The sequence below is a fragment of the Hyla sarda genome, chromosome 7 (assembly GCF_029499605.1).
Source record: "Hyla sarda isolate aHylSar1 chromosome 7, aHylSar1.hap1, whole genome shotgun sequence".
Classification (NCBI taxonomy): Eukaryota; Metazoa; Chordata; class Amphibia; order Anura; family Hylidae; genus Hyla; species Hyla sarda.
Window position 1 is genome coordinate 71,699,037 of NC_079195.1, and position 26,455 is coordinate 71,725,491.

Consider the following 26,455-nt stretch of genomic DNA (forward strand, 5'->3'; position numbering starts at 1 on the left):
CTGGCAGGTAGTGGATCCTCTGTGCCAGAGAGGGATTGGCGTGGACCGTGCTAGTGGACCGGTTCTAAGCCACTACTGGTTTTCACCAGAGCCCGCCGCAAAGCGGGATGGTCTTGCTGCGGCGGTAGTGACCAGGTCGTATCCACTAGCAACGGCTCACCTCTCTGGCTGCTGAAGATAGGCGCGGTACAAGGGAGTAGGCAGAAGCAAGGTCGGACGTAGCAGAAGGTCGGGGCAGGCAGCAAGGATCGTAGTCAGGGGCAACGGCAGAAGGTCTGGAAACACAGGCAAGGAACACACAAGGAACGCTTTCACTGGCACAATGGCAACAAGATCCGGCAAGGGAGTGCAGGGGAAGTGAGGTGATATAGGGAAGTGCACAGGTGAACACACTAATTGGAGCCACTGCGCCAATCAGCGGCGCAGTGGCCCTTTAAATCGCAGAGACCCGGCGCGCGCGCGCCCTAGGGAGCGGGGCCGCGCGCGCCGGGACAGAACAGACGGAGAGCGAGTCAGGTAGGGGAGCCGGGGTGCGCATCGCGAGCGGGCGCTACCCGCATCGCGAATCGCATCCCGGCTGGCAGCGGAATCGCAGCGCCCCGGGTCAGAGGACGTGACCGGAGCGCTGCAGCGGGGAGAGTGAAGCGAGCGCTCCGGGGAGGAGCGGGGACCCGGAGCGCTCGGCGTAACAACCAGCACTCGAAAGTTATTGTTTACATCAAGGTAGCAGCCTTTATCCTGAAAATACATTGATTTTATTTTATTTAAAACTATACAGGGGATTGATAGCACTCACTGACCTTGGACGCTTTGACAGCATGGTTATCTCCCTGGAGATGGAAGCTTATGATGCCCTCAAGAGCAGATCAGGTGATATTATTATCATTTTTTCATAATATTATTTTAAGTCATGGAGCCATTTACTCTTTACCAGTAACTTATGTAAGCACTCGGTATGGGACACTGATGGGGTAAAAAGATATTTAAAGATTACCTGTCATGATATTGTTACATTTTATAATCCTCCCAGTTCACTTCCCCCGTCATGATAAACCACCCCCTGCCTTTATTTTTATTAATGTTCAGTGTTCTACCTTAATATCGCTGGGAAGGGCGTTCCCCAGCAGGTGTGACATTATCTGAGGCCATACAGGGGAGAACTTCCTCCCTCACTCTGCTACACACAGCCCAGAGAAGTTCAGTGTGAGATGAGCTATGATTGGCTAAGGCTGAACACACACCCTTAGCACTCCAGAATGCATTTCCTGATTTTGGACTTTTGCCAGGGCAGCAGGAGTCCAAAGTCTGTGCAAGAGATGGGAGGAAATGTTCTCCAAACAAGTAGGGAGACACCTAGTGGCAGTTTTTTTAAACACAAATAAAACATAGAAAACTTAATTTTTTTAAGCAAAGTACATCAGAATGTTTTTTTTATTTACCATAAGGAGTGCAATAGCAAAAAAATGTTGTAATATGTTGTAATGATAGTGCCCGTTTAAACCTATAGTATATCAGCCTGTTCATTCTTAATATATGTACTGTATATTTCTTAGACTTTTGGTAAATAATTCAAGAACTCGCTTTTGTTGTTCAAATGAATGTAGAGTATGTGTGAATGTTTTTATGACTAGTATCATGTTATCATTATATCTCAGGCAGTGCATTTATCACATACTGTGCCCTTGTGCCAGTATAACCTTATGTCTCCACCAGGGGGCATTATTGCCAAAAAAACTAAAAACTATTAGGCCAGAGCTGTATGGCCGCTTGTGGTTGGATTGTTTACAAAAGTTACAAAGTGTTTATTTGTTTTTCTTAGGAAAATCTTAAGGTTATGTTACATTTATTCCATTGTATTACTTAAATACGCTGTGAATTTTAGCTTGTTGTGAGGTAGGTGGTGACGGTCTCTGTACAGCGAGTCATGGAATATGTTGGTGCTATGCAAATTGAATAAAATAAATGGATAAAAATCTCCTCTTATTAGTGTTATGTTATTTTTTAGGACCAAAATGATGTAATCAACTTGTTAATGTACCTGTATAGTGATCAGAGCTCTGTCTTATTCTGATACATTAAATATATGACATTGTAATGCATGTGAAAATAGTGGTCTCCAAAGTGTGGCCCTCCAGCTGTTGCAAAACTACAACTCCCAGCATGCCGTTGGCTGTCCGGGCATGCTGGGAATTGTAGTTTTGCAACAGCTGGAGGTCCATACTGTGAAGAACCATGAAATAAGTCTTCTATAGGTCAGTTTCACAGCTGCTGCAGACCATCTTAGGCCAAACGCAAAACAGAATTTCCGAGCGGAATCTGGCATAAAGATTCTGCTCGGAAATTCTGTTGCAGCGGAATGCTTTTGCTTTCAATGGGATTCTGCTGCACCGGCGGAAATATCTCCCATGAAAATCCCAATTGAGACCTCCACCGAAAGAACTGACATGTCAATTCCTTCAGTGGAATCCGCTCAGAAAGGCATTGCTCTCTATGGAGATGGGGCATTTCCAAGCGGTCCTAGTGCTGGCATTGCTGCTGGTGCCCACTATTTTCAGAATGTCCCAAATTTTTGTGCAGACATTCTGCATATATTCCGCCGTGTGAACGTAGCCTCACACAGAACATCTATGCACAATGTCAAGATTGCACTGTTGTAGCTGGGGTGCAATATGGAAACAGGTCCTGTGCCCAGCTTTCTAATCCACTATACAGCATGTGAAGAACAAAACAAATGTAACTTGAAATAGATACCATGTGGTCTGTACTCAATGCCTCAAATAAGTGGAGTATTTATAATGACACTTGCGGCCATCGCAGACAAAATTCCAGTTTACCAATCATGATGAACGCCACACAGTATGATTGTCCAAAGTAATTCTGGCCCATTTATTCTGACAAGGTGTTTGTGGTATGATGTACTAAAGACGAATATGTGTGTGTGTGTGTGTATATATATATATATATATATATATATATATATACATACACTCATGGCCGTAAATGTTGGCACCCCTGAAATTTTTCAAGAAAATTTGGTATTTCTCACAGAACCAAAAGGATTGGGAGTAATAAAATGCAAATTGGACATAATGTCACACCAAACTCCAAAAATGGTCCGGACAAAATTATTGGCACCCTTTCAAAATTGGGGGAAAATAAGATTGTTTCAAGCATGTGATGCTCCTTTAAACTCACCTGGGGAAAGTAACAGGTGTGGGCAATATAAAAATCACACCTGAAAGCAGATAAAAAGGAGAGAAGTTTGCATTGTGTGTCTGTATGTGCCACACTATGCATGGACAACAGAAAGAGGAGAAGAGAACTGTCTGAGGACTTGACAACCAAAATTGTGGAAAAATATCAACAATATCAAGGTTACAAGTCCTTCTCCAGAGATCTAGATCTGCCTTTGTCCACAGTGCGCAACATTATCAAGAAGTTTGCAACCCATGGCACTGTAGCTAATCTCTCAGGGTGTGGACGGAAGAGAAAAATTGATGAAAGGTGTCAACACAGGATAGTCTGGATGGTGGATAAGCAGCTCCAAACAAGTTCCAAAGATATTCAAGCTGTCCTGCAGGCTCAGGGAGCATCAATGTCAGCGCAAACTATCCGTCGACATTTAAATTAAATGAAATGCTATGGCAGGAGACCCAGGAGGACCCCACTGCTGACACAGAGATATAAAAAAGCAAGACTACATTTTGCTAAAATGAACATGATGCCAAAATCCTTCTGGGAAAATGTTTTGTGGACAGATGAGACCAAGATAGAGCTTTTTGGTAAAGCACATCATTCTACTGTTTACCGAAAACGGAAAGAGGCCTACAAAGAAAATAACACAGTACCTACAGTGAAATAAGGTGGAGGTTCAATGATGTTTTGGGGTTGTCTTTCTGCCTCTGGCACTGGGTGCCTTGAATGTGGGCAAGGCATCACACAGGATTACCAACGGATTTTGGGTCGCACTGTACAGCCCAGTGCGTCCGAGATCTTGGGTCTTCCAGCAGGTCAATGACCCCAAACATACAGCAAAAAGTGCCAAGAAATGGATGGCAACAAAGCGCTGGATAGTTCTGAAGTGGCCAGCAATGAGTCTAGAACTAAATCCCATTGAACACCTGTGGAGAGATCTTAAAATTGGTGTTGGGAAAAGGCACCCTTCCAATAAGAGACACCTGGAGAAGTTTGCAAAGGAAGAGTGGTCCAACATTCCAGCTGAGAGGTCTAAGAAGCTTATTGATGGTTAGAAGAAGCGACTGATTTCAGTAATTTTTTTCCAAAGGGTGTGCAACCAAATATTAAGTTGAGGGTGCCAATAATTTTGTCCAGCCCATTTTTGGAGCTTGGTGTGACATTATGTCCAATTTGCTTTTTTCCTCCCTTTTTTTTGGTTTCGGTCCAATACACACAAAGGGAATAAACATGTATATAGCAAAACATGTGTTAATACAATCCTTTTCTGTAAGAACTACTTCATTTTCTAGAAAAATTTCAGGGGTGCCAACATTTACCGCCATGACTATATATATATATATATATATATATATATATATATATATATATATATACAGTGCATAGTTAAAGTATTCGGCCCCCTTGAACTTTTCGACCCTTTGCCACATTTCAGGCTTCAAACATAAAGATATAAAACAAATTTTTGTGAAGAATCAACAACAAGTGGGACACAATCATGAAGTGGAACAAAATTTATTAGATATTTCAAACTTTTTTTTAACAAATAAGAAACCGAAAAATTGGCCGTTCAAAATTATTCAGCCCCCTTAAGTTAATACTTTGTAGCGCCACCTTTTGCTGCGATTACAGCTGTAAGTCGCTTGGGGTATGTCTCTATCGGTTTTGCACATCGAGAGACTGAAATTTTTGCCCATTCCTCCTTGCAAAACAGCTCGAGCTCAGTGAGGTTGGATGAAGAGCGTTTGTGAACAGCAGTTTTCAGTTCTTTCCACAGATTCTCGATTGGATTCAGGTCTGGACTTTGACTTGGCCATTCTAACACCTGGATGAACCATTCCATTGTAGATTTTGCTTTATGTTTTGGATCATTGTCTTGTTGGAAGACAAATCTCCATCCCAGTCTCAGGTCTTTTGCAGACTCCATCAGGTTTTCTTCCAGAATGGTCCTCTATTTGGCTCCATTCATTTTCCCATCAATTTTAACCATCTTCCCTGTCCCTGCTGAAGAAAAGCAGGCCCAAACCATGATGCTGCCACCACCATGTTTGACAGTGGGGATGGTGTGTTCAGGGTGATGAGCTGTGTTGCTTTTACGCCAAACATAACGTTTTGCATTGTTGCCAAAAAGTTCGATTTTTGTTTCATCTGACCAGAGCACCTTCTTCCACATGTTTGGTGTGTCTCCCTGGTGGCTTGTGGCAACTGATTGTTGTCCTATGGACAGAGTCTCCCACCTCAGCTGTAGATCTCTGCAGTTCATCCAGAGCGATCATGGGCCTCTTGGCTGCATCTCTGATCAGTCTTCTCCTTGTATGAGCTGAAAGTTTAGAGGGACGGCCAGGTCTTCGTAGATTTGCAGTGGTCTGATACTCCTTCCATTTCAATATTATTGCTTGCACAGTGCTCCTTGGGATGTTAAAGCTTGGGAAATATTTTTGTATCCAAATCTGGCTTTAAACTTCTCCACAAAAGTATCTCGGACCTGCCTGGTGTGTTCCTTGTTCTTCATGATGCTCTATGCGCTTTAAACGGACCCCTGAGACTATCACAGTGCAGGTGCATTTATACGGAGACTTGATTACACACTGGTGGATTCTATTTATCGTCATTTAGGTCAACATTGGATCATTCAGAGATCCTCACTGAACTTCTGGAGAGAGTTTGCTGCACTGAAAGTAAAGGGGCTGAATAATTTTGCACACCCAATTTTTCAGTTTTTTATTTCTTAACAAAGTTTGAAATATCCAATAAATTTTGTTCCACTTCATGATTGTGTCCCACTTGTTGTTGATTCTTCACAAAAAATTTGTTTTATATCTTTATGTTTGAAGCCTGAAATGTTGCAAAAGGTCGAAAAGTTCAAGGGGGCCGAATACTTTCACTATGCACTGTATATATATATATATATATATATATATATATATATATATATAATTATTATTATTTTATTTATGTATTTCTTTAATTTAAATACAAAGGGGGAGATTTATCAAAACTTGTCCAGAGGAAAAGTTGCTGAGTTGCCCATAGCAACCAATCAGATTGCTTCTTTCATTTTTAACAAGGCCTTTTTAAAAAAAAGTGAAAGAAGCGATCTGATTGGTTGCTATGGGCAACTCAGCAACTTTTCCGCTGGACAGGTTTTGATATATCTCCCCCACAGAGCTCCCCCTTTCTGTCCTAAAATTTTTTCTCTAGTAGCTGAGCTGTATATTGAAAGGAATAAATAAATTCCACCATAATTCTTTGTTCTGGGACCTGCATACCCAGGTAGTGGCTTACTGTGGTCACCGGGCATCTCGGTTACTGATTCTCGGTTACTTTATTCTCAACATTTACGGTAGGGGAATTTTATTTTAACATGATTAGTCCAAACACACTGGATTTGTGTAAAAATTGCAATTTTTTTAATGTTTTTATATTATTTATGGCATAAATGTAGGGTAGTAGTTTAATCCATCATAGGCATTGAACCTTTCCCCTGTCCGTTGCATTTATTACTTGGAAAAGATCTTTCTCATATGCTCAGCATAGTCTCCAGCTGCTGAGAGCCGAGGTGGCGCTGAGGTCAGTGTTTCTAATTACAAAACTGCAAGGCTTTACTGTCGACCTTGGTGTGAATCCCATCCTCAAGTCACTTGTTGCTTTGGCTCAGTCACTCGGAGTGTTTGCCAAGTTCACAGTAAGGAATAACAGCTGTTTATATTATTATGTGCACATTTTTAGCATGAATACAGATGGGCATGTTTTCTGCAACCTGTAGTCCATAAATATATAAAAAAATCAGAACCCTCAAGGGTGACCCCCGTAGACTGTCCATACCCATTACCTTAATTTTGCAGTCAGTCCGGAGACAATAATATCTTTATGAGGGGCCCATCGCTGGTCTTTTCCTTACCCCTGGATGACTCCCACCAGTAGTATAAAGTAAGAGTAACAGAAGGATGCACTCACCCGTTCAGCTCGCTTGAAGAAACTAATTTCATGAACAGCATACAAAAGTACAGCGGGTAGAAACAGAGGAGCGGCCTCACAGCGTGAGGCCGCTCCTCTGTTTCTACCCGCTGTACTTTTGTATGCTGTTCATGAAATAAATGTCTTCAAGCAAGCTGGACGGGTGAGTGCATCCTTCTGTTACTCTTACTTCATGCTATTTGTATCTACTTTACTGGATTGCACCCACGCAATTGTTCCACGTGGTTTAGCTGGTGCCTGCGAATTGAGTGGTTATTGGTATGTACAGCAGTGCCAGACGCTGTTGTTCCTTTGTGTGAATTGGACTCGCACCAGTAATGTCTGCAGGACTAAGCCTTACACCTGGCCATGGCTAAACAATCAGTTTATTAGATATAAGTATTATTTATATGTAAGTCTTTACATGTACGTCTTTAAAGCCGTCACGCCCCCCATAGACTTGCATTGAGGGGACGTGACAACATGAGGGGGCAGGGCTATGACATCACAAGCTCTCTGCACCGGCTCCAGCGTTCAGAACAGTTTGTTCCAAATGCTCAGCAGCGGAGTACCCTTTTAAAAAAAGACATGCAAATTAGGCTTTGGAGCCCACTGGGTGTTCCCATTAGCTGCTAGGGCCTAGCACAGTTCATCCCCTTCACCAGTTAGTTATTCCCCTCTGTGCGCTGGTCACTTTCACTATCACTTTTTCTGCCACATGTGGATGGGCTTTTCTAAACCTCATGAGTATCAATTTACTCTTTTAAAGTCAAACTATAAATAAGTCCATGAGTGGAAGCATAGGATCAGGTGACCAGACAAGACCATACCAGGTGATCCAGTAGTTTAGAAGCACAATGGTATGAAAGTAGTTATCACAGCCACCATTATGTGTATAGAATATTGTAGACAACGGTTCAGTGCAACGCGGTGAAGTACCGGAGTTTAGACAGGAGTCTAGATTCTAGAACATCTAAAGATTAACCAGACAATGGTTATTCCTGGGGTAGTGACGTACTGTAATGTGCATTTAGCCGCACCAATTAGTGCAGAATGTGTGTCCATAATAATAGCTAATCTGACACACATTTGGGGTGTGAATGGAAAGGAATGAGAAACACCCACACAATGTTCCAGAAGTAATTCTTACAATTTGAGTCAGGGGTGGTATTGGAACATTATGACCTTCACACAGCTGTCGCTGGACCAGTAGCGATATGTCCTTAACGTTCTTGTATATTCCATTAAAGGGGTACTCCACTGCAAACTGTTCCGAACGCTGGAGCCGGTGCCGGGAGCCCCTCATGACGTCACACCCCACCCCCTCAATGCAAGTCTATGGGAGGGGGCGTGTCATGCTCCCTCCCATAGACTTGCATTGAGGAGGTGGGGCATCATGAGGGGGCGGGGCTATGACATCACGAGCTCCCAGCGTTCGGAACAGTTTGTTCCAAACGCTGAGCAGCAGAGTACCCCTTTAAAAAGGGTATTCCAGCAATAAAAAAACAGGCCTTCTTTCTTTTAAAGACAGCGCCCTACTTGTCTCCAGTTTGGGTGTGGTTCTGCAGCTCAGCTCCATTGAAGTGAATAGAGCCAAGTTGTAGTACCACACTCAAAGTGGAGACAAGGAGGGCGCTGTCTTTGAAAAAAAAAAAGACCTGCTTTTTCATTCCTGGAAAACCCCTTTAGGGTCTATTCACAAGTACAGTATTCAGCGCAGATTTGATGCACATGATTTGAAGCTGTATTCAGTCATTTAGTTTACTTTGGAATCTACAGCATAAAATCCTGCGCATCGTATCTGCGTAGAATACTTTACGTGTGAAAAGACCATTAATGTCATTATAATTTGATGCAATAATGTTAGGCAGTAAGTGCACTAAATGTTTTTTTCCAGGCTCATCTAGAATTCCAGTGTTTTAAACAATTTTATGTTTTTTTTTTCTAGTGACGTCTCCAGCACTCCGTCCGACTGTGTCCAACTCTTATCCCAAGAAACATCTCGTCACCCCAATCCCAGGTCAGTAATGGTTTAGCTGTTGCAATGAATGTGACTGCGCCTCTTCAATTATTCAATGACTGGTGTTACCATAAAAATGATATAAAATAAAATACAACACTGTATATTATACTCTGGGACTGGATGCTTCAAAACTGTCTCACAGACAAAATAGACATTTTTCCCATTGCAGCCTTATAGAGTGCATTAACACCTTAAAGGACATGTCCGGTGCTCACTTTTCTTATTGTATCCGTTCCGGGCTGCAAAAAAAAAGAAAATAAGCTTTCTCTTGCCTGCCTAGGCTCCCCGGTGCTCCGGTACAGGCGTTTGGTCCCCGGGCTGTATCCTTCTTACTTCCTGTCAGCCTGGCACGTCACACGGAGCTTCAGCCTATCACTGGGCGGGACATCGCTGCGGCCGGTGATAGGTTGAAGCTCCGTGTGACGTGCCGGGCTAACAGGAAGTAAGAAGAATACAGCCCGGGGACCGAACACCGGTACTGAAGCACCGGGGGAGCCTAGGCAGGTAAGAGAAAATTTGTTTTCTTTTATTTTTCAGCCCGGAACGGATAAAATAAGAAAAGTGAGCACCGGACATTAAGGACCAGGCCCATTTTGACCTTGAGGGCCAGGCCAATTTTATTTTTGCATTTTCGTTTTTTCCTCCTTGCCTTCTAAAAATCGTAACTCTTTTATATTTTCATACACAGTCCCTTATGAAATTTTTGAAGTTTTTCTTTTCACGCTGTAAACTTTACAGTAAAATGACATGTTTTCTTTATTATGTGGGTCAATACGATTAAAATGATACCCATGTTATATGCTTTTCTATTACTTTAACGCTTTAAAAAAAATCTCAAACTATTTTAACAAAATTTGTATGTTTAAAATTGCCCTATTTTGAGCACCTATAACTTTCTAATTTTTCTTTATACAGGGTGATATGAGGGCTAATTTTTTTTTGCGCCGTGATCTGTAGTTTTTATTGGTACCATTTTTGCTTATATTTTACTTTTTAATCACTTTTATAACTTTTTTTGGGAATAAAATGAGGCAAAAAAGCATCAATTTTGGATTTTTTTTTTTTTTACGTTTACCTCAGTCACCATACGGTATAATTAACATTATATTTTAATAGTACAGACATTTATGCATGCGGCGATACCAAATATGTTTATGCTTTTTGTGGGTATAATGGGAAAAAGGGATGATTTACATTTTTATTGGGAGAGGGGATATTTAAAATTTTTTAAACTTTTTATTTTTTTACTACACTTTTTATGTCCCCATAGGGGACTATTTACTGCAATCAGTTGATTGCTAATACTGTTCAGTGCTATGCATAGGGCATAGCATTGATCAGTATTATCAGCGATCTTCTGCTCTGGTCTGCTCGATCTCAGTCCATAGCAGAAGACCCCAGGAGATGGCTGGAGGCAGGTGAGGGGACCTCCGTCCGCCATGCTGGGTGATTGCATCCCTGCAGCATCCCTGCGGGCGATCCGATCATCCTTTTTAAAGTGCAACTGTCATGAAATCTGGGTGTAATCTGGCAATAACCTGCACACAGTCTTTGTACTGTGTGCAGGTGGTGTGTATAGCACTGTGTTTACCTAATATTTGCAGGCTTTCATGACCCCAAAAAATGCTTTTGATCAAAGCCACTGACTGTTGGATAGGTGGGATTGACACACAGGTCCCAGCACATGCGCCCTTCAGCTAACCTAAAGTGCGCGCCGCTGCCTGTCATCCAGCTAGCACTACGGAGGAAGACGGCGGCGGGAGCGAGCACTCGCTGGGGGAGTGAGCGCTTGCTGGATGACATGCAGCGGCGTGCACGTTAGATTAGCTGAAGGGCGTATGTGCTGGTACCTGTGTGTCAATCACACAGCAGTCCCAGCACTGACATAGAGGGGGTGGGCATGGCGGTGGCAGAGCATCACGTACCTTGCGCCACGCCTATCCGACCGTCAGTGGCTTTGATCAAAAGCATTTTTTTGGGTCATGAAAGCCTGCAAATATTAGGTAAAAACATTGCGATACCCACCACCTGCACACAGTAAAAAGGTTGTGTGCAGGTTATTGCACCCAGATTTCATGACAGTTGCGCTTTAAGTGCCGCACTGCCACAGACCTGCAGAAGGCTACAAAGCAGTTTTCTGTATATTAAAGGGGTTATCCCAAGATTATAACATTTCACTTATCCACAGGATAAGCGATAAGTATCTGATCATTTGGGGTCGAACCATCGGGGCTGCTACTGATAGCAGAGAATGGAAATACCTTGTCCCCCAAGTCAGTGGAGCAGTAGTGTGCATTTTTGACCATCACTCTGTTCACTAACTGTGGGACTGCCAAAGATATCCGATTGTGCACTACTGCTCTGTTCACAGAGGGGTACAAGGGGCCTCTGCTGTCATGATAGGTGAGGGTCCCTGCAATCGGACCACCACTGATCATATACTTATCACCTATCCTGTGGATAGGTAATAAGTTATAATAATAAACACCAAAATAGAAGACCAAAGTATAATTTTAGAAAAAGACATGTAAAGCTTTATTAAAGGTTAGACATATAAAAACACATAAAATACATAATGTGGCAAGATGGTGGCACAGGAAGAAATGGGAGGCCGAGAGGAACTGTATATCCTATGTGCAAAACATCCTTATAATGCACAAGTATTGTCAGATAGCCAAGTATAGAAATACAATTCGCCACATGGGGCATAACAAGTCTACATGGCAAGCATAATGTAAAAACACACAGGTGCAATAAGCAATTTACAACATAATAAGGCAAAGCATAATGGGGGAGATCTATCAAAACCTGTGCAGAGGAAAAGTTGCCCAGTTGCCCATAGCAACCAATCAGATCGCTTCTTACATTTTTAACAAGGTCTCTGCAAAATGAAAGAAGCAATCTGATTGGTTGCTATTGGCAACTGGGAAACTCTTCCTGTACATAGGTTTTGATAAATCTCCCCCAATAACATTGAACATGCACCTAATCAGGATACCTCTCACCTCCACCCCGTCACTTCGTCAGTTATAATGTTGACATAACCCTTTTAGCAGCATTTTGTATAACACAGGCCTTTATAAATTGCCAGCTTTAGGTTTAATGTTCTTTAATGTTTTATTTAAGAAATATGTTTAGTCATTTTATTTATTTTCTTATCTCAGATCACAGAGGAACTTTTCAGCTTAAGCCAGTAGAAGACATAAACGATGATAAAACCCTGACAAAGGAAATGGAAAGGTTACAGGTTACCGATACTAGAAAGATAAAACGGACACAGTCTAAAAACTTTATCCCACTTGAAGATGTGCCAGTCGATTCACATGATGCCCAAAATATTCCTTTAAGTACGTCTTCCTCTAGGTCTGTAAAGCCAAACTGGCTTCTTACAGAACCTACAAAGTCACCTCCTGATTTATCCCCCTCATCTTCGCCCAATGACAACAAGTCTTTGTCTTTGAGGAGTAGAAAAGATCATAAAGACTTAAGTGAGAACTCAAAGGCATCAAGAACTACACGCAGCCGATCTAGAGAAAAAAAGGACAATGCTTATTCCGTACTCAACAAACCCAAGAAATCCAGGCCAATCTTATCTCAGATATTTGGAGGTGTCTCTCTGAGTCCTTCAAATCTTGAAATCAAGCTGAAGCCTGTGAAACTAGAGATGGAAACCAACCATGTAGAATTTGATCAGGTGGCACAAAACGGCTTCAGCAATGAGAAGGAGGAGGAATATGAGATTGTGGCTGTGAGAGTTTCCAAAATGAAGCAGTCTTTGGGTAAGTTGCATATTTATCTTCTGGTTTCCTTAACCCCTTAAGGACAAGCGCCGTAAATGTACGGCGCTGCTAAGAAGTTCTTAGCGCACAGCGCCATACATTTACAGCGCAGATTTCCTGGATCACCGCGTCTCTGGACACGGTGATCAGAACGGTATGACTGCTGATATCTATCAGCAGCCATCCCGGCATGTCGCCCAGGGGGGTCCCGAGACCCCCCCCCCCCATGTCGGCGATCGCTGCAAATCATCAGTCAATTCAGACCGGCAATTTGCGCTATTGCGGGCCAAATCGGGTCTCTGGTGACCCGGAAAAAAACGGTGAATGGGGCTGTCCGAGACAGCCCCATTCACCCATACCCAGCAGGAGTGAGGTGGCACGGGTGCCGCCTCACGATCACGTGATTGATGGGTCGAAACTACCGATCAATCACGGACCTGCTAGGCGGTGATCGGGACGGCGATCGGAGCGGAGATCGGTGCCGGCGGGGGTCTCCTACCTTGCCCTGGTCCAGTGGGGTCCCCTCAGGATCGGTGGCGGCAACAGGAGCAGCAGGATCGGTCCCTCGGCAGGATACAGCGCGGTGGTCCCGGGCGGCAGGATATACAGCAGGTGGTGAGTCCTGTTCACTTCCTGCTGTTGCTAAGCAACAACTCGCAGCATGCACAGCCAAAGGGCATGCTGGGAGTCTGTGCATGCTGGGTGTTGTAGTTTTGCAACAGCTGGAGGCACATTTTTTCTATGAAAAAGTATGCATTCAGCTGTTGCATAACTACAACTCCCAGCATGCACATACTACCAAAGGGCATGCTGGGAGTTTTAGCAGTGAGCCTCCAGCTGTTGCAAAACTACAATTCTCAGCATGCCCTTAGACTGTCAATGCATGCAGTTTTGCAACAGCTGGAGACACATTGGTTGTGAAACCTAGTTTGTTACCTAACTCAGTGTTTCACAACAACTCCCAGCATGCACTGAGAGACTGTACATGCTGGGAGTTGTAGTTTTGCAACAGCTGGAGGCACACTGAGTTAAGTAACAAAGGCGAAACACTGAGTTAAGTAACAAACGCTCAGTGTTTCGCAACCAATGTGCCTACAGCTGTTGCATAACTACATCTCCCAGCATGTAGGGTCTGTCAGTGCACGCTGGGAGCTGTAGTTTTGCAACAGCTGGAGGTTTCCCCCCCATGTGAATGTACAGGGTACATTCACACGGGCGGATTTACAGCAAGTTTTCTGCCGCAAGTTTGAGATGCGGCAAATTTTCCGCCACGGCTCAAACTCCCAGCTGTAAACCCAACCGTGTGAATGCACCCTAAAAACACTACACTACACTAAATAAAAAGTAAAACACTACATATACACATACCCCTACACAGTCCCTCCCCCCCCCCCCCCCAATAATAAAAAACGTCTTGTACGGTACTCTTTCCAAAACAGAGCCTCCAGCTGTTGAAAAACAACAACTCCCAGTATTGCCGGACAGCCACTGACTATCCAGGCATGCTGGGAGTTTTGCAACAGCTGGAGACACCCTGTTTGGGAGACACTGCCATAGGGTATTTTTGTGGTGGATTTGAATCCCCAATTTTGGCCTCAAATGCGCATTGCGCTCTCTCACTTCGGAGCCCTATCGTATTTCAAGGAAACAGTTTAGGGCCACGTATGGGGTATCTCCGTACTCGGGAGAAATTGCACTACAAATTTTGAGTAAAGATGGGGTCTACATCAGCATGTTAGTGTAAAAAAAAAATTTTTACACTAACATGCTGGTGTTGCCCCATACTTTTAATTTTCACAAGCGGTAAAAGGAAAAAAAAGACCCCCAAAATTGGTAACACAACTTCTCCTGAATACAGAAATACCCCATATGTTGGCGTAAAGTGATCTGCGGGCACACAACAAGGCTCAGAAGTGAGTGCGCACTATGTACATTTGAGGCCTAAATTGGTGATTTGCACAGGGGTGGCTGATGATTTTACAGCTGTTCTGACGTAAACGCAAAACAATAAATACCCAGATGTGACCCCATTTTGGAAACTACACCCCTCACGGATTGTAACAAGGGGTATAGTGAGCCTTAACACCCCACAGGTGTTTGACAAATTTTCCTTAACCCCTTAAGGACCGGGGGTTTTTCCATTTTTGCATTTTCGCTTTTTGCTCCTTGCCTTTAAAAAACCATAACTCTTTCAAATTTGCACCTAAAAATCCATATGATGGCTTATTTTTTGCGCCACCAATTCTACTTTGTAATGACGTCAGTCATTTTGCCCAAAAATCTACGGTGAAGCGGGAAAAATAATTATTGTGCGACAAAATTGAAAAAAAAACCTGCTGTTTTGTAACTTTTGGGGGCTTCCGTTTCTACGTAGTAAATTTTTCGGTAAAAATGACACCTGATATGTATTCTGTAGGTCCATACGATTAAAATGATACCCTACTTATATAGGTTTGATTTTGTCGGACTTCTGGAAAAAATCATAACTACATGCAGGAAAATTAATACGTTTAAAATTGTCATCTTCTGACCCCTATAACTTTTTTATTTTTCCGTGTATGGGGCGGTATGAGCGCTCATTTTTTGCGCCGTGATCTGAAGTTTTTAACGGTACCATTTTTGCATTGATAGGACTTATTGATCGCTCTTTATTCATTTTTAAATGATATAAAAAGTGACCAAAAATGCACTATTTTGGACTTTGGAATTTTTTTGCGCGCACGCCATTGACCGAGCGGTTTAATTAATGATATATTTTTATAATTTGGACATTTCAGCACGCGGTGATACCATATATGTTTATTTTTATTTACACTGTGTTTTTTTTTTATTGGAAAAGGGGGGTGATTCAAACTTTTAATAGGGGAGGAGTTAAATGATCTTTATTCACTTTTTTTTTTTTAATTTTTTTTTGCAGTGTTATAGGTCCCATAGGGACCTATAACACTGCACACACTGATCTTCATCATTGATCACTGGTTTCTCATAAGAAACCAGTGATCAACGATTCTGCCCCATGACTGCTCATGCCTGGATCTCAGGCACTGAGCAGTCATTCGGCGATCGGACAGCGAGGAGGCAGGAAGGGGCCCTCCCGCTGTCCTGTCAGCTGTTCGGGATGCCGCGATTAGCCGCGGCTATCCCGAACAGCCCGACTGAGCTAGCCGGGAACTTTCACTTTTACTTTTAGCCGCGCGGCTCAGCTCTGAGCGCGCGGCTAAAGGGTTAATAGCGCGCGGCGCCGCGATCGGCGCTGCGCGCTATTAGAGGCGGGTCCCGGCTTCACTATGACGCCGGGCCCGCCGTGATATGACGCGGGGTTACTGTGTAACCCCGCATTATATCAGAAGAGCAGGACCAAGGACGTACCGGTACGTCCTTGGTCCTTAAGGGGTTAAAGTTGGATGTGAAAATGAAAAAATAATTTTTTTTCACTAAAATGCTGGTGTTACCCTACATTTTCATTTTCCCAAGGTAGAATAGGAAAAAAGCCCCCCAAAATTTGTAGCCCCATTCCTTCTGAGTAAGAACATACCCCATATGTGGATGTAAAGTGCTCTGCGGGTCCCCATAGTGCCAGAACAGTAGACCCCCCCACATGTGACCCCATTTTGGACCCCATTTTGGAAACTACACCCCTCATGTAATGTAATAAGGAGTACAGTGAGCATTTACGCCCCACATGTGTCTGACAGATTTTTGGAACAGTGGTCCGTGAAAATGAAAAATTAAATTTTTCATTTGCACAGCCCACTGTTCCAAAGATCTGTCAAACGCCAGTGGGGTGTAAATGTTCACTGCACCCCTTATTAAATTCTGTGAGGGGTGTAGTTTCCAAAATTGGGTCACATGTTGGGGGGCACCACGGGGGGGCTTTGTAAAGGCACATGGCCCCCGACTTCTATTCCAACCAAATTCTCTCACCAAACGCTCAATGGCACTCCTTCTCTTCTGAGCATTGTAGTTCGCCCGCAGAGCACTTTACATCCACATATGGGGTATTTCCATACTCAGAAGAAATGGGGTTACACATTTTGGGAGGCTTTTGCTCCAATTACCCCTTGTGAAAATGAAAAATTTGGGGTAACATCAGCATTTTAGTGAAATTTTTTTTTCATTTTCCTGTCCAACTTTAGCGGAAATTTGTCAAACACCTGTGGGGTGTTAAGGCTCACTGTACCACTTGTTACGTTCCTTGAGGGGTGTAATTTCCAAAATAGTATGCCATGTGTTTTTTTTGGTGTTCTGGCACCATAAGGGCTTCCTAAATGCGACATGCCCCCCAAAAACCATTTCAGCAAAATTTGCTTTCCAAAAGCCAAATGTGATTCCTTCTCTTCTGAGCATTGTAGTGCGCCCGCAGTGCACTTGATGTCCACACATGGGGTACTCCATTCCAAGAAATGGGGTTATAAATTTTGGGGGTAATTTTCTCCTATAACCCCTTGCAAAAATGTAAAATGTGGATGTGGATTCTCCCAAACCCGAAAAAGGGGCGTAACCCGACATTTCTGAGCTTTCCCACGTATTTATAAAGGTTTCCAACCCGAATTTGTTGAATTGTTGTGGATTTTTTCCTGACAACTCAGAGGAGTTGGAAACCAAAACTAACAAAACCCAGTGCGACAAACAGGATGCGACATAATAATGAATATTAGGGGAAAAAAGCAGTCGGGTAAGAAAGCAAGATAGACTTACAACCCGATTTTCAAAGTAAATGAGGGCCATTGTATTTGTGATTCAATATATAATTTATTTGGAATATCCATTTCCTTACAAGCAGAGAGTTTCAAAGTTAGAAAAAATGCAACATTTTCAAACTTTTCATGAAATTTTGGGATTTTTCAGCAAGAAAGGATGCAAGTAACAATGAAAATTTACCACTGTGTTAAAGTAAAATATGCCACGAAAAAAATCAATCTCGGAATCAGAATAATCGGTAAAAGCACCCCTGAGTTTTTAATGCATAAAGTGATAGTGGTCAGAATTGCAAAAAAGGTCTGCGTCCTTAAGGTGAAAAAGGGCTCAGTCTTTAAGGGGTTAAGGCTAAGTTTCCACTTGTTTTTTTTTCTGGCAGTTTTTGGCGATCTGCCACTGCAGTTTTTGAGCCAAAGCCAGAAGTGTATTCAAAAGGAATAGGACATATAAAGGAAGGACTTATACTTCTTCTCCCTTATGGATCCACTTCTGACTTTGGCTCAAAAACTGCAGTGGCAGATATCCAAAAACTGCCAGAAAAAGTGGAAAATTAGCCTTAAAGCATACCTGTCATATCACATAAAAATAATGCTTATATATGTTACCCACTAGGTCATGCAGATTCTTAAATTTTTTTGTGTCAAGCTTCTGTACTCCGCTCACATATCCCTCCGTTCTGCTGCTCACTCATCCTGGCATCCACTACTCATGAAGGGGCATTTCCGAGGCAAGCACTAAGCCCACCCTTACTCACCATACATTAATTTCCTCCCTGAGTCTGCTGTGCTTTGCTGGGTATCTCCATTCAAACACTGCAGGCTGTGCTGTAACCCCTCCGCTTTGTTTTCATGCTGCAGTCTGATAGGACTGGAGTGAGCACAGAGGAGTGCTAGTCCCGCCCTCACTTCCTGCACTTTGTCCAAGCCTGTGTTTCAGCTGAGAAAAAGATAATACTGCAGCCAGACATGATTATGTTCTGAATGGTATATGGAACCCAAGTGTTGTTTTTTTTTATAAGCCATGATATCTATAAAAAGGAGAGCAAGTTAAAGAGATTTGTAAATTATTTTTACTAAAAAATCTTAATCCTTCCAGTACTTATTAGTGGCTGTATACTACAGAAGAAATGTTTTTCTTTTTGGATTTATTTTCTGTCATGACCACAGTGCTCTCTGCTGACACCTCTGTCCATGTCAGGAACTGTCCAGAGCAGGAGAAAATCCCCATAGAAAACATATGCTGCTCTGGACAGTTCCTAAAATGGACAGAGGTGTCAGCAGAGAGCACTGTGGTCATGACAGAAAAGAAATCCCAAAAGAAAATAATTTTCTCTGTAGTATACAGCCGCTAATAAGTACTGGAGGGATTAAGAATTTTTAATAGAAGTAAATTACAAATCTGTTTAACTTTCTGGCACCAGTTCATTAAAAAAATAATAATAATAATAATCCACCGGAGTACCCCTTTAAACTACATTTGGACATACATTGCTCAAAAAAATAACACATCATAGATCTGAATGAAGGAACTAATCGTATGAAATACTTTTGTCTTTACATAGTTGAATGTGCTGACAACAAAATCACACAAAAATTATCAATGGAAATCAAATTTATCAACCCATGGAGGTCTGGATATGGAGTCACACTCAAAATCACAGTGGAAAACCACACTACAGGTTGATCCAACTTTGATGTAATGTCCTTAAAACAAGTCACAATGAGGCTCAGTAGTGTGTGTGTGGCCTCCACATGCTCGTATGACCTCCCTACAATGCCTGGGCATGCTCCTGATGAGGTGGCACATGGTCTCCTGAGGGATGTCCTCCCAGACCTGCACTAAAGCATCCGCCAACTCCTGGACAGTCTGTGGTGCAACATGGGGTTGGTGGATGGAGGCATAAGTTCATTAGACATAAGTTCTAATAAAAGTTAAGTTTTATATATAAAAGTAATAAATCAGTGGATGGGAAATTAGGGTACTAATGATCACATAGTGATCAACTTTAAATACTCGATTGAAGTAAATTACCCTCCATCCATAGGTCCTATTTTTGTGTGTGTATGATGTCCCAGATGTGCTCAATTGGATTCAGGTCTGGGGAACGGGCGGGCCAGTCCATAGCATCAATGCCTTCCTCTTGCAGGAACTGCTGACACTCCAGCCACATGAGGTCTAGCATTGTTTTGCATTAGGAGGGACCCAGGGCCAACCGCACCCGCATATGGTCTCACAAGGGGTCTGAGGATCTCATCTCCGTACCTAATGGCAGTCAGGTTACCTCTGGCAAGCACATGGAGGGCTGTGCGGCATCCCAAAGAAATGCCACCCCACACCATCCACACCATTACTGACCCACTGCCAAACCAGTCATGCTGGAGGATGTCTCCAGACTCTGTCACGTCTGTCACATGTGCTCAGTGTAAACCTGCTTTCATCTGTGAGGAGTACAGGGTGCCAGTGGCGAATTTGCCAATCTTAGTGTTCTCTGGCAAATGCCAAATGTCCTGCACGGTGTTGGGCTGTGAGCACAACCCCCACCTGTGGATGTCAGGCTCTCATATCACCCTCATGGAGTCTGTTTCTGACCGTTTGAGTGGACACATGCACATTTGTGGCCTACTGGAGGTAATTTTGCAGGGTTCAGGCAGGGCTCCTCCTTGCACAAAGGCAGAGGTAGCGGTCCTGCTGCTGGGTTGTTGCCCTCCTACGCCCTCCTCCACGTCTTCTGATGTACTGGCCTGTCTCCTGGTAGCGCCTCCATGCTCTGGACACTACGCTGACAGACACAGCAAATCTTCTTGCCACAGCTCGCATTGATTTGCCATCCTGGATGAGCTGCACTACCTGAGCCACTTGTGTGGGTTGTAGACTCCGTCTCATGCTACCACTAGAGTGAAAACACCAACAGCAGTCAAAAGCATGGGAACTGAGAAGGGGTCTGTGATCACCACCTGCAGAACCACTCTTTTATTGGGGGTGTCTTGCTAATTGTCTATAATTTCCACCTGTTGTCTGTTCCATTTGCACAACAGCATGTGAAATTGATTGTCAATCAGTGTTGCTTCCTGAGTGGACAGTGGGATTTCACAGTAGTGTGATTGACTTGGAGTTACATTGTGTTGTTTAAGTGTTCCCTTTTTTTTTTTTTTTTTTTTTTTTTTGGGCAGTGTATATTGTATCACAAGGCCTGAGTAGCAGGACATGAATCCACTAATTTTCAGCAGATTTTATTTGGGGTAAGCTAAGGAGTGTACAAAATACCTGTTTTCACCCTTTAATCCCTATTTAAGGATATGAACTTTGCTGCAGGGAACCCACTAGTCACTATCCTTAGAGAAGTCTCTGTTAAAGGGCGGCATGAAAGGAGAAGATAAATACTGTAATGCCAGAGACAGACCAAGGTCAGCGCAGTAGGTGTACTCTCAACACAATTGATAGCCTGAGAGGTCAGGACGGGCATCAGACAGTTATAAGATAAGGAAACAAGCCAGGTCAGGAACTGGATTGACTGGGCAGAGGAATACCTTTGCATCCACAGAAACCTAAGAACCTTATTGATCAGACAAGAAGAGATAGGAGACAAAGGCTTTTTTCAGGATTATTTTTTAAAATTGGAATAGTAAGGCTAGGTTCACATATGTCTGGTATAGGTGAAACCAGCCTAATGCAACTGGTGCCATGGCAACATGCATAAGTTGTTATCAACTGTGCAGCATCCGGCATCCATTCTTTCTGCTTGGTGGACAGGGGAATGCAGCAAACTCCAGTGCCGTCTGGTGTGTCCAACCATCTGTCCCATTTAAATGAATAAGATCAGTTCTAGCATCAGTTTCCCTCCAGTGCTTTTTAGCAAGCAACTGAGGGAAATGCCAGACATATGTGAACAAGCCCTAACATGGAGAATTTGAAGAAGAAAAAACTCAATTTAAAAAATATGCTTTTCTGTTTAACAAAAACTTTTGATAGTTGTAATTTTAACATAGTGAATACGTAACACATTTAAATTTATTACAGGAATTAGCATTTCTGGTGGCATTGAATCTAAAATACAACCAATGGTTAAAATAGAGAAGATCTTTCCAGGAGGAGCGGCCTTTGTCAGTGGTAAACTACAGGTAATAATGTTATCTTGATTCAGTAATATAAGGAAGCATTGCTTCTAAGAAACCTATTACATGGGGGGTATTATCGGCCAAACAGACTCATTTTATCCTGTATAATAAGCAGAGTAAACAAACATTTATTTATCGACTGATCCCATCGCTTTGTTATGTCAAACAATTCTTGTTCGTCGGCCACACATTGCCCTGTGTAATATCGGGTGAATGATGGATGCAAAGGGCTGCATGAACGATCCATGATCCAAATGATAACCGAGTCATGTAACAGGCTCATTAAACGAGTGCTGATCTATGTGTTCGGCAGTCACTTAGAGTGCGTCAGCCTGTCTAAAAGGTCCCTAAAGGAACAATACAGACTCCATGACTGCTGTGTGCCTGAGCCCTAAAGTAGGGCATCTGCAGTATAACTAACCCCATGAACACATGATTAAAATTGTATAGAATACTTTTAATTTATCAGCCACCACATAATGGATGAAGTGAGATGTTCAAGAGAGAACATACAGCTATGTAACAGAAAAGGCCATCTTGTTTTTTCCTCATGTCCTACACCTAAGTAGAGCCCCCCCCAGAAGCTGCTATGGTCATGGTTAACCTTTTGGCAGTATAAATAAACTTGAAATAAAATAACAATAATGGAAATACTAATCTGTGTAAGGACCCATGTACACTACGGATATTCCACTCGGATTAAGTTCTGAGCGAAGTAAGCTTGCAGCAGAATCCCATTGATCCCAATGAGATTCTGCTACTCAGTGCACACTATGGAAGTTCTGTAACAAAACTTCCAATCCAGATCCAGATTCCACTGAAAGAATAAACATGTTCATTCTTTCAGCACAAAAAAAGCCCATTAGTCAATTGGACTTTGCATTGCAGGGGTTAATTTCCATGGAAAATTTCATGCAAAATAAACTCTGATTCCACGCAGCGTGAAGCGTGTTGACATAATTTCTCAGATTTTCTGTAGTGAGCATGGGCCCTTACCATCTGTGGAGCTGTTTTTTTGTTTAGTTTTTTTTTGCACCAGGGTTAGTTTTTATTTTTACCATTTTGGAGTAAATATGACTCCTAGATTGCTTTTTATTCCATTCTGGGTTTTGGCAAAAACAGGAGAGTGGGATACAGCTCATAAGATGTAAAAAGTTCAATTAAAAGCGCAACTTGAAATGCGTCACTTTTGTCCACCCGGTTTCCTGTGTATTGACATGTTGGAATAAATTGAACTTTTTGCTGGATCCCACTCTCCTGTTTTTGCCTTGCTACGCCGGTGTTGTCCAGCACTGGTTTCCGTGCTCTACATGTCTCGGGCTGGGTGAGCTGGGTTTTGGTGTTTGTTTGTTTTTTTTTTTTTCTTCCATTCTCGTCGTTCACGGTGTAGGATCAACAACATTATATGAAAATTAATAAAAAATATTGAATAAATAAAGGAGTTGCCAACTAAAACATGTTATACTAAATTTCTAGGCTGGATACGAGCTGGTGTCAGTTGACGGAGAGACACTGCAGAATGTGACGCACCAACGGGCAGTGGACGTGATTCGCCAGTCTTACAGCAACAAACAAAAGGAGCCAATGGAGCTAGTGGTTAAAATCCCAAAGAAAACTGAACAAGGATAACAATGTACTTCCTCTCATAATGTCACCAGGAACTGAGTAACCTACAAAACCTTCTAGCCATTGCTAGGACAACACCATCTTATCACTGCAAGTGCCTAATGTGTTTCCCTTAGTCTTCCTGCTAAAACCCTGCACTTCCTGGACTGTCCTATCTGAATCAGCTCCAAGAACTACACTGTCTCTTGTATATTAGGACAGAGCTGAAGACAGACGCTGATCTTTATTTTTAATAATGATGTACATACTTTTGTAGAATGTAATAAAAGTTTTTATGACACTACAATTGTAAAACAAACCAGTTTTGTCTTATAAGTTGATATAGGGAAAAAAAATGTGCACCTAAACTTTCACACAATTTCTGACATGTCATAGAGACAAGTCAGAAGCTGTGATCAGTGGGATCCAGTTGCTGAGACCCCCAAGCCATGTGCATGTAGTACAGAAGTCTCAGAGACCTCTACCCCTCGTTAAGGGCAGAGGTAAGAATATCCCCTACTCCATACTGCGAGAACTGCTAAAGTCACTATTAATGAATTGTTCGCCATTACATGTTTAGATCAATATATATGTGTATGGGATACTTCCATGTTCTGTCACTTCAGAAATAATATAATTGTGGTTGTATTCAATGAACACTAGGGGGAGCTAGCTGTACCTGGATTTATACAGCTAGTGCTAGGGTATGTCCACATGGTTATCAAAAACTAATTTACACCCACAATACAAAGTAACTCCTATCCATTAGAGGAACTGAGCATAAACAAAGGTCCCCTATAGTGTAATGACAAAATGTACACATAAATCTTAAAATAAACAAACTATATTATCACAACTTTTCCCACAAATGTTAAAACAATTAAAAAAAAAAATTTGTATTATGGCATATACTGTATGGTTGAAAGAATGAAAAAACAGGTCTGCACAGTAAATTATCCCTAATGATTGCCAATGGTGTGCTTCTATGAATTGGTTATGTATTGTGTTTATTAACTTCATAGTGAGCCTTTGGAGCAGACCAATGTTTTTGCATTTTTTTATATATGACCTAATTACTATAGGTATTCTTATCACAGTGCTATTATTATTATTAAAGGGAAACTGACAGACCGTCCAGCACCACAAAACCCAATATAATGGGTTATAGTGCGGGAGAACAGCATTAAAATGAATGGTCGCCTACTTTAATTGGTCAAATATTACCGGAGTTATGTCCCTTATTTTTCTATTGCTATTGCCCAGCTGTGCACAATGGAGGAGGATCGTTGAGCTTCCCTGCCTCCTCAATATTCCCCACTCTGCCCACCCCTGTCATGAATATGCCAATATATGTACTCTAATGTTGCTAGGCCGACTGTATAGGCACGCCTAAAGAAGGGGCAAAAAAAGAGTACAAGATTAGTCACGAGGCACAGCATTAATACTGTCAGCTATGTAGCCAATTTGACAAACCATGCACACACATTATGTATATATATATATATATATATATATATATATATATATATATACTGTATATATACACACACACACACATATATACAGTAAAATCTCCCATAGCGGACACCTCCCAATAGGGACAACAGCAAGACGTCTCAGAAAAAAATTGATCTTATTCAGGCGCAGCAACAGTGGAAGACAGATGACGATATCCGTAGATTTACTTAATAAGGTTTATTTTAACACACAACAGCAACGCGTTTCTTGCCCGCAAAGGGCACTTCCTCAGGCAATGTACAACTTTGCGGGAAGTGCCCTTTGCGGGCAAGAAACGCGTTGCTGTTGTGCTTTTAAATAAACCTTATGAAGTAAATCTATGGATAACGTCATCTGTCTTCCACTGTAGCTGCGCCTGAACAAGATCCATTTTTTTCTGAGACGTCTTGCTGTCATTTCTAGCCGGTGTGTGTGGACCTGACCTGAGGATCAAGGCTGCATACAGATTCCATTTTGTCTACATGCGATATGGTGTTGTGCCCTTAGCGCAACATCTTCTGGTAAGTGTAAATCTTTACATTTTGCCAAAAACTTTTTAAAGTACTGCAGTAGGGGCGCGTGTGTCTTTTTTCTCCCAATAGGGGACACCTCCCAATAGCGGACAGTTTTTAATTCCCCGGCAGAGTCCCATAAAGAGAGACTTAAAGGGGTACTCAAGTGGAAAACTTTTTTTTTTAAATCAACTGGGGCCAGAAAGTTAAACAGATTTGTAAATTACTTCTATTAAAAATTCTTAATCCCTCCAGTACTTATTGGCGGCTGTATACTACAGAGGAAATTCTTTTCTTTTGGGATTTCTTTTCTGTCATGACCACAGTGCTCTCTGCTGACACCTCGGTCCATTTTAGGAACTGTCCAGAGCAGCATATGTTGGCTATGGGGATTTTCTCCTACTCCGGACAGTTCTTAAAATGGACAGATATGTCAGCAGAGAGCACTGTGCTCCTGATGTCAGCAGAGAGCACTGTGTTCCAAAAAGAAAATAATTTCTTCTGTACTATTCAGCAGCTAATAAGTACTGGAAGGATTAAGATTTTTTTAATAGAAGTCATTTACAAATCTGTTTAACTTACTGGAACCAGTTGAATAAAAAAAAAAAAAAGTTTTCCAGCGGAGTACCCCTTTAATGTATTTGCACCCTCCGAATAGGGGACACTCCCAATAGCAGACGCGGACACACCCAAAAGGGGACAAAACACTCCCAATAGGGGACAAACAGGCTTATGTGCTGGCCCTACCTTGTACACAGGGCTGCCGTCAGGGGCCCAGGCTCTCATAGGGCCCTGGCCCCTGCTGCGCCTCCCTGTAGCAGACCAAGCACAGAAGTAGAAAACTGCTGTTTAAACAGTGGTCTCCTGCTTTTGTACATCCGCCAACCACATTATTCACCCCCCTGTGTCATATCATCGGCGCTTTTTTACCCCCTGTGCCATATAATTTCCCCTTGATCCTCCCTCCCCCCGTGCTATTTAATTCCCCCTTTATTACCCCTTGTGCAAATTCATTACCACCTCTTTACCACCACCTATGTCATTTCATTCCCCCTGTGCCATTTCTTTCCTCCT

General features: G+C 42.4%; 1 protein-coding gene across 3 annotated transcripts in view; it reads left to right on the forward strand.

The window, feature by feature from the left end:
• PDZD7 (PDZ domain containing 7) overlaps window positions 1-23,670 on the forward strand; it is a 93,001-nt gene extending 69,331 nt beyond the window's left edge. For all 3 annotated transcript variants that reach the window (XM_056529853.1, XM_056529854.1, XM_056529855.1), the window contains 5 exons: window positions 779-870; window positions 9,101-9,172; window positions 12,340-12,954; window positions 21,670-21,770; window positions 23,244-23,670. In XM_056529853.1, the coding sequence (XP_056385828.1) occupies window positions 779-870; window positions 9,101-9,172; window positions 12,340-12,954; window positions 21,670-21,770; window positions 23,244-23,396 (1,033 nt within the window). In that variant the 3' untranslated portion in view covers window positions 23,397-23,670. The remainder of the gene's footprint in view (window positions 1-778; window positions 871-9,100; window positions 9,173-12,339; window positions 12,955-21,669; window positions 21,771-23,243) is intronic.
• The last annotated feature ends 2,785 nt before the right edge of the window (window positions 23,671-26,455 follow it).